At 42.4% G+C, this 9,204-nt stretch overlaps 1 protein-coding gene and 1 pseudogene across 2 annotated transcripts; one reads left to right on the top strand and one right to left on the bottom strand.

The window, feature by feature from the left end:
• The first annotated feature begins 720 nt into the window (after positions 1–720).
• On the top strand, positions 721–6,647 carry LOC131243838 (pentatricopeptide repeat-containing protein CRR2, chloroplastic). 2 transcript variants are annotated; one of them, XR_009170200.1, is made up of 2 exons: positions 721–3,009; positions 6,519–6,647. XR_009170200.1 is itself a non-coding variant. In XM_058243437.1 (1 exon), the coding sequence occupies exon 1, from the start codon at positions 847–849 to the stop codon at positions 2,803–2,805; it is 1,959 nt and encodes a 652-aa protein (XP_058099420.1). In that variant the 5' UTR covers positions 721–846; the 3' UTR covers positions 2,806–3,090. The 2 variants fall into 2 exon arrangements, 1 of the variants encoding a protein (XP_058099420.1); XM_058243437.1 differs by lacking the exon at positions 6,519–6,647 and having other exon boundaries at positions 721–3,090.
• On the bottom strand, positions 4,617–7,603 carry LOC131244291 (putative receptor protein kinase ZmPK1; annotated as a pseudogene).
• Between the last annotated feature and the right edge of the window lie 1,601 nt (positions 7,604–9,204).

Genomic DNA, 9,204 nt, shown 5'->3' with positions numbered 1-9,204 from the left:
TCGTGGGGTCACAGAAGTTTTGAATCATGATAATATTTGTGTTTTCAGTTCATCCCAGTAGGAATGACGTTATTAACGGTGTGGATGGAATGTAAACATCACTGTCGAACCCAGGGAGGTTTCAACGGTAGGAATTTCCCTAAATATATTTTTCTTTTAGTACGGACCACTTGAGTATTGGATCCTGTTCAATTTTGGTCTAATCTCCTAAAATTATCTTGCAAAACGGATGGACGGAGTGGATTCCTGACAAACATTACGGTCGGCCCCACCTGCGTTCCCAACACAGGAACTTCCTGCGAAAGCCTTTCGCAGGAAATCCGCGTCCTGGACTGCAAAACCCAAAAAGTAGTAAACGGTCCAATTTCCACGTAAAAATGTTTATTAGTCAGACGTAAGGATTGTCCAATTAATCTGATTTTGTGCACAAAACCAATCTAAGTCAGTTCTACCAATTGTACGGTTGGATCTAGCTGAAATTTGTGTTTTCGCTTCATCAATGCCCGTGTGACCTTATGAACAGGTTGGATGGCAAATAAACATAATGTGGGCCCTAGGAAGGCTTCAACGATGGATTTCATTATCCGCACTGTTTCCTCTGGTGTGGTCCACTTGAGCTATGGATATGTGTAAATTTTAGGCTCAATACGAAAAATAATCTGGAAAAATAGATAAACGGCGTGGATAAGAGCCATACATCCACAATGGGCCCCACAAAGTTTACTCAGTACGCAATCCCTATACATCCTAGGGTGCCTCTTTCGTAATCGACCGCGTTCTATCAAAACCGAACGCGCCCCATCTCACAATTTCACACGTACTCAATTCTCTAGAGTCTCAAAACTCATGTGGGCCACATTCCAGCTCTCTTCTCTCCCTCCAAAACCCAATACCCGCCGTTTTTCAAACGCATCGCAGCAATCCAAACAACTCTGCCTCCCATCATCTTCTCTCAAACCCCTCTCGAAAAACACGAACCCCCAAATCCAATCTCTGTCCAAACAGGGCCACCTGAAACAAGCTCTCTATCTCCTTTCCCACGAGCCCAACCCCACGCAGCTCACCTACGAGCTTCTCATCCTCGCCTGCTCCCGTTGTGGGTCCCACTCTGATGCCGCAACCCTTCGCCGCCACCTCATTGATGACGGCCTCGATCAGGACCCCTTCCTCGCCACCAAGCTCATCAACATGTACTCTCATTTTGGGTCGCTCGAGGATGCCCGCCGCGTGTTCGATGAAACGCGTGAGAAGACTATCTTCGTTTGGAACGCGCTCGTCCGTGCGCTCGCCTTGGCGGGCCGAGGTGAGGAGGCGATGGCTCTTTATAAGGAGATGAGTCGAGCTGGGGTCGCTTTCGATCGCTTCACTTTCCCTCACGTGCTCAAGGCCTGTGTCGCTCCGTCATCAGGTTCCATTTCCCTTCTGATGGAAGGGATGGGGATTCATGGCCACATTCTGCGACGTGGGTTTGAATCGCAGGTTCATGTTGCAACTACTTTGGTTGATTTGTATGCGAAATTCGGATGTGTTTCGTATGCGCGATGTGTTTTTGATAGAATGCCTCAAAGAAATGTGGTTTCTTGGAGCGCCATGATTGCCTGTTATGCAAAGAATAACAGACCCTATGAAGCATTGGAGCTCTTCCATGAGATGATGACCGGAAACCATGATAGTGATCCAACTTCAGTCACGATGGTTAGTGTGCTTCAAGCCTGTTCGGCCTTGGCTGCTTTGGGGCAAGGGAAAGTGATACATGCTTATATCCTTAGAAGGGGACTCGATTCTATCATTTCGGTGACCAATGCGCTAATAACAATGTATGTGAAATGTGGTAGTTTGGAACTTGGGCGTTGTATTTTTTATCAAATGAGTGAAAGGGATGTTGTGTCTTGGAATTCCATGATATCTGGTTATGGAATTCATGGGTTTGGCAGGGAAGCGATTCACGTTTTCGAAAAGATGATAGACGCAAACATTTCACCGAGCCCAGTAACATTTGTTAGTGTTTTGGGGGCTTGTAGTCATGTGGGGCTTGTTGAAGAAGGGAAGAAATTGTTTGAATCTATGCTTCCTAAATACAGCACTGTTCCTCATGCTGAGCACTATTCTTGTATGGTTGACCTTCTAGGCCGTGCTGGCCAACTTGATGAAGCAGCCAAGATTGTAGAAATGATGCGGATTGAGCCGGGTCCAACTGTCTGGGGCTCACTTCTCGGTGCATGTAGGATTCATGGCAATATCAAGCTTGCAGAGAGAGCATGTCAACGTCTTTTCGAGCTCGAGCCCATGAATGCTGGGAACTACGTGCTGTTAGCGGATATCTATGCAGGGGCTAAGATGTGGGATGATGTGAGTAGAGTGAGGAAGCTATTGGAAGCTCAGGGACTTCGGAAGGTACCTGGTTGCAGTTGGATAGAAGTAAAGAAGAAGGTCCATTCATTTGTTTCTGTTGATGAACCAAATCCACAGATGGAACAGCTCCATGCTTTGTTGGTTCAGCTGTCTACGGAGATGAAAGATAAGGGTTATGTCCCTGAAACCAAAGTTGTGCTCTATGATCTCGATATGAATGAGAAGGAGCAGATTCTGCTGGGCCACAGTGAGAAATTGGCAGTCGCCTTTGGTCTCATCAATACCAATCATGGGGAGACCATCCGGATCATGAAAAACCTAAGACTATGCGAAGATTGCCATTCCGTTACAAAGTTCATTTCAAAGTTTGCGAATAGAGAGATTCTTGTCCGGGATGTGAATCGATTCCACCATTTTAGAGATGGGATGTGTTCGTGTGCAGATTATTGGTGAAGTCGTTAGTTGGGAGCATAAAGGAATCAGATTTGATTGTTGTGATCGAGAAGTTCATCGCAGTTTCTTTGTTGAAGCATGGGGAGATACTTTGATGATGTATTGTTCTCCAAACCACCATCAAATAGAACTCGACAGTTCAAAATCAAAGATCATGGAGTGGCAGTTCTGATGTATATCCATCTGTTTTTTATGATTTCAACTGTAAGTCAGCATTTCTTTTGAAAAAAAAAATTGTACAAATACAATTTATTCAGTTGAGCATACACATATATTTCAATTTAACTCTAGCACAAGTGACTTTGCAGTTAGTACTTGTATAGACCATAGTTCGAAAACCCGGAAAATCGATTCAACTAGATGTACAGCCGGGTTGGGTTGACTCAAAGACTTTACCGACTCGACTTGATATTTAGTTATTATAAATTGAAAATATTAGGTTTGTTACTGGATATTTAACATAGTTAAATCTTATATAAGCAATATATGACGCAACTCAAGGCAACAACAATAATGTTACCTCACTGTTTAAGGTCATCGACAACCTTAGGTAACGTTTGTGGTTCAATTCTTGCTCCCAGCGCACACACACGCACACAATAATAATAATAATAATAATAATATCCTGCCATTTGAGGTGAGTGACTCGATTCAAATCATGCCAAGTCGTGTTGACTGAGCCATCAGGTTGACTCAACGAGTCTCTCTGAGTCCAAGCCAAGTCTCAAGCCCAGTACCGTTCCCAGTGACTCGGCTTGAAATCTCACAGGGGTTGAAACAGATTATCGAATCACAAATCATAATATTTTTTACACTTTTCTTAAAACATTGAAAAAAATATGAAACTAAAAAAAAAAAAATCAGATTTTTTTTAAAACTCATCAATCTTCCTTTTGCCATCAATGTGCACAAGGTAATACCAGCCCAGGTCATGATAGTGTTAAAGGAATCTTATTCCTTTATTTTTTATTTGTCTTTCAAGAAATTTCCCTTAAAAAAGATATACAAGGGTCCTTTAATAATTTATGTTCTTGTTACCTTTCTTGAATGTAGAATCACAGTGGAAAAACAGGCTTTGATACTATGGACCAACGAAAAAAGAAATTTTGATGTCAAAACATCATTCATAATATTTATAAGTCGGCCTGATTGTAACCCTCCATTGAAAAACATTATAAGCAAGTCATACATCAACTTGGTGTTTTGACTAGTTAAGAAGTAAGAAATCACAAAAAAAGCTACATGATTTAACGTTGAAGAGAATACATATCATTTAATCTCTTACAAAGAACAAATAAAATAATTTACCTTTTCTAAACAATGCTTAAAGCCCCCTCCATTAAAAACATAAAATGAAAGTCAAGTGAAGCTTAAAATGAAAGACAACAAGTATAATTTGAATTGTAAATCGTAGGATTCAAATCATGGAATTGTAGGATTCATATAAAAAAGGGATTCAAGGTTGGGATTCAAATCATTATCCTTACGATTTGACAAAAATCTTATATTGTAAATCATAAATCATAGGATTTTAATAACATTGGTAGTGCCCATGGTTTGGAAGGAAAAGGTACACGGCAAGCGAAAATTTAGATTGGACATTTAGTTTCAAATAGTTTGCTCTAATACCATATTTTCACAATTCAAGAAAATAGAGAAAGATACCAAACTAGGGAAAAACAAGCGATTGGTTTACATTACAGGTTATCTAGTCAAAGATGTACATATACTGCCCTACACCTATTCAATTGATTACAAGATAACACCCATGCTTCCCAACAAGTTTCGAAATATGATTGTTTATGAATGGCTTACATCTTTGGTTCTTCATGGCATTCTATGAGAGTTTGGACAATCATATCCATGGTGGGCCTTCTGCACCTATCCTCCTCCACGCAGGATATGCCAATCTCGACCATCGTTGTCACCTTCTTCCTGTTGAATTCCCCATTCAATCTAAAATCGACAAATTCCTCAATCGATGATTTGTTTCCGCTCTCCAACCTCTCTTTCACTGCACTAACAAAGCTTCTTAGGCCCACCTTCTCTTCACCATCCACCACCCAATTTGAGAACCGACTCCCCTTCACAATCTCTAGAAGTACAACCCCATAGCTATAAACATCAACCTTAGCAGTGATAGGAAGATTCAAAGTCCATGCTGGAGCAATGTACCCCTTCGTCCCTCGAATCGTAGAGAAATTTGAACCGGGCCTCCCTCTCTGGGACAACTTCACGAGTCCAAAATCCGCGATCTTGGGCTCGAAATTACTATCCAACAGTATGTTTTCAGGCTTTACATCACAATGGATGACCCACTCAAGACACTCATTGTGAAGATAGGCCAGACCCTTAGCTGTCCCCCCCACCGTGATTTTAAACCGTTCCTTCCACCCCAGTAAACGGCCTGGATTGGTCCCACTGCTCTGGTTGGTGAATAGATGCTTGTCAAGTGACCCATTTTCCACGTGCTCAGTGACAAGGAGCCGATGTGCACCTTCCAAACAGTATCCCCAGATTCTCACTAAATTCATGTGGTTAATCCGGCCCACCGTGCTTAGTTCTGCCCGAAACTCGTGCTCTCCTTGAATCACATCTTCCAATTTCTTCACCCCCACCACTCTCTTGTCATCCAAAACTCCTTTATAAACTGCCCCGGAGCCTCCCCTCCCTATCTCCTCCTTGAACTTCTTTGTTGCTTTCTCTAGCTCCGTGTATGTAAACCTCCTGAACTGATTCGTTATCGATCGGAGCCCTTCTCCCACCGACATCAGCATCCCATCTTTTCTTGAAAGATACCACCAGCCCGTTGCAATAAACAGAACATCGATCACTCCCACGACCCCAACAAACCAATAGAACTGAACATATTTCATACTCCTGCTCTTCTTATACATACCAGGGGATGTAACGATGGTTTCTTCTTTGGTTGATTCACAGATGAGATTGGATTCTTTGAAAACAGAGGGTTTGGAAATTGCTACGCTTTTGGGCTGTTTTACATACATGATGCCATGGAAGTGTGGAGAGCTGTACCCATTGAAAAGCTTGCCTTTCGGGTAACACTCCCCTGAGCTGGTTAATCGATACTGGAAAGCCTCGCAAGAGCAATCTTCTAAACAGATTTTCTTGCATTTGTCCAGCGACAATCCACGGCTGTGATTGAGATCGAATCCATAGTACTCCGTATGGTAAAGCTCTAGAAATGTTATGTTCTGGGTGTCACAGCTCAATTCAAACTTGGCCTTGCAACCTCGGCTCCAATCTCTTGGGTCCTGCATTTCGAATCCTGGAGGACATGAACATTTCGGAGTTGGTGTATAAACACAAATCCCGTATCTACCACAGCCCATGAACAGTGCAGTCCTGTCTGAGAGCTGCCCAAGAAATTGCCCACAAACCTGTTGACTCATTCAAGCTGTAGAGCCTCAGATTACCGTCGTAATCCAGTGTCAATCTCCGTCTGATCCCAAAACCCATATCGGAAGCATTGAACTGCAGCTTGTCGCTTGAAAAGAACCTGCCCATTTCATCAAGAACTGCATATCGGGTGGTGTTGAAGTTTGATCTGCCGTTGGTGCGCAGACTATAATCACGACTGGGCCAGTATTCGCTAGATATGTCTGGTCCATCATGCATCAATCTCAGAACATTATCGTTATCGAAATAGAAAGTGAAGTAGCCCAACGAATCATCTCCTTTGCTTCTTGCAGATATCAGCTTCTTGCCTCTGGTCATGGGCTGCAATGGGAGAAATGTATCAGTGGGAGAATCGAAGCTCTGCCACAAGATATTGCCACTTGGGCCCTTGATCACAAGGTTCCCACTGTTCAAAAGCTCGGCTCTATCGACATTGGTGGAACTTGTGTTGGTATTCCAAACATCCAATCCATTCGCATCAGTTAGTGCTAAGCTTCCATCCTGAAGCAATGAAATTCTTGAATGCCTCCCATTCACAGGCTGTTCTCGATTTGCCATCCAAACGACGGTTTTGTTTATTGAATTTGTGAACCAGATCGAAAAGTAGTAGGCATTTGGGCCCACCTTGTAAAACCCAGTTGTGAAGGACTTGTCTGGAGAGATCAGGACATCTGATTCATCCTCTACTGAGAGAGAAGATCCTCTTTTCAAAGAGCTTTGGGTTGCTGAACACAGATGGGAAAAGAGAGAAGAGATGGTAAAGGAGAGAAGAATGCTGGCAAGGATTGGAAAGGAAGGAAATGGGATTCGCATGTTTACAAAAACTTGAATTTTTTGGATTGGTTTTGGTCTCTTTGCTGATTATGATATAAACGAAGAGATCTTTTGCTAATTTTATCCACACGAAGACATTGCCATGTTATATATTTGAAGATCTCAGGCACTTGGGACTTTTTGGATTTAAAACTTGGAGGAATAATACCATACTCTGACAGAGTATGGTTGGCTGTAAATGTGCACCCATCTACATCAATCCATACCATTCAAACCATGGGCCTCATATGGATCATGCATAATACAGAAAATGACATGGATCCAACGTCTCTAATCATTTGATTTCGCCCATTGAACTTGACCCGTTGACCATTTTATTTTCTACTGTCATTTGATGGCCATCAATCATATGACTAGGATCATCAAAACAATGTCATTTTTGGGCGTAGTCGGATAACAAAGTGCAACCATAAAGAAACACTGGGTTGATCTACAGGTTCTCCTCCTGGATGGTGAATAGGGCTGTTGATGGGTACCTGGACCCGGCCCAATTTTAATGGGTCTGGTCCTTTATTTTGGATCCGTTAGGGTCTAGCATTGATGATTCTAGCAACAAAATGAGGTTCCCTAAGCCACACATGCTAGAGAGCCTGTTTACACTCCATGCAAGTGTCGAAGTCACACATAGGTGTGTGATCTAATCCATCCATCAGGTGGGTCCAACCATTTAAGTGCTTTTATTTGTTCCCAACTAAACTCAAAACATAAATCGAAAGACCTAATGGGTGCCCAAAACCAATCAAATTCGTGCCCGATTCTTGAAGAACTAGAACCACACCCAAAAAGACCCATCCAATGCTCTAAGAAAGTATGGTAGATATTCCCCCTTGAGCAAGTTACTGCTTTGTCTTTGAACTAATTTTATAAAGATGGTGCTTGATATTCTTGAAGATTTCTGCACTTATTTTAAACTAGTATTCTTTTATCAAGTCTAACCAACGGTCAATCCACTGACGTGTACTAAAGACTGGCATTTCATAGAAGTTTCACGTTTTGATTACTGAATAATCTAATATGGTTTTGGTCACTTAAGACCAATATTTTAGGGCATTTTCTGTTCCATGACTGTCGATGAATTTCTGGATGGGTGCGGTCAAACCGTGTGGTCCACCGGTTAGGACTTACGGCACCACAAGGAGGTTATGGGTCCATACCTAAGTCCTACCTTACACGCCAAGCAATTGAAATTTGAGGATCATTATCATCACCTTTGAACGAACGGATTGCTATTAGTGATATTTTAGGGATGGCTAATAGGGAAGTTTTTGTACTGTGGGCCATCCATGATAGGTCACATCAGTTTGATGGTGCAGATTCACATGAGAGTATGGCCATTAATTTGAAAACTTGAGTCTGCTCGACCATAAACGTAATTTGGTCCAGCATTGAACAAGATGCGGGTCAACTCGGTCACGACTCGGCTGAGTCTTATCTAGATTTTCTCTTAATCACTTCTATGATGCTTCACCTTAGTATTGAAACTCTTATGAGTCTACCACTAAGCCATGGTTAGGGACCCTCGTAGTAGTTTGGAGGACAAGATGTTAGTAGGAAGGGCTCAGTGATCCCACATGTATATAGAAGCCCATCCAAATGGGCCTGCATGTAAGACCACTATCTAAGCCACCCAGCAGTTGGGACCCACCGTGTAATAGAACTGGCCAGAAATTCAAGCCAGTCGAGTCAGTGAGTGGTAGTGCACATTGAACGTGCGCCACTAAGGACAGTACCTTATCTAAGCTGATATTGGTTTTGGCAAATTGCAATCCACCTGATGGATGGACTGGCCTTCTTTCCAGGACAAGCCATCCATAGGGTGGGAAGCAATGTAGCATGAATAGCTTAGATACCCACTAATACATAATTCTTGTGCAATGAACTCATTTTTAACATACTTCTAAAACCCGCTGCCTTGACTCGAAACTTGGCTGAGTCAACTCGACTGGATGAAATTTAGAGCCAAGTCAATTGGAAAATCCAAACTGACAATGACTCGTCAAGTCAACTCACTAATCAAAACTGACCATGACTCATCAAGTCAACTCGCTATCTCAGCCAACTCGATGTGATCTGAGTCACCTTCTCAGGCTAAAAAGATTGTGGGAAGATCTGAACCCGAAGTTCTTTGAGACATGTCACCTGTGT

The sequence above is a fragment of the Magnolia sinica genome, chromosome 4 (genome assembly GCF_029962835.1).
Source record: "Magnolia sinica isolate HGM2019 chromosome 4, MsV1, whole genome shotgun sequence".
NCBI classification, from domain to species: Eukaryota; Viridiplantae; Streptophyta; class Magnoliopsida; order Magnoliales; family Magnoliaceae; genus Magnolia; species Magnolia sinica.
The sequence above is the reverse complement of the archived record's forward strand: the minus strand, read 5'-3'. Positions and strand labels throughout refer to the sequence as shown.

Bases quoted from the DNA above. Each gene is read 5' to 3' on its own strand.
- LOC131243838 (XM_058243437.1), top strand. From the start codon at position 847: ATGTGGGCCACATTCCAGCTCTCTTCTCTCCCTCCAAAACCCAATACC.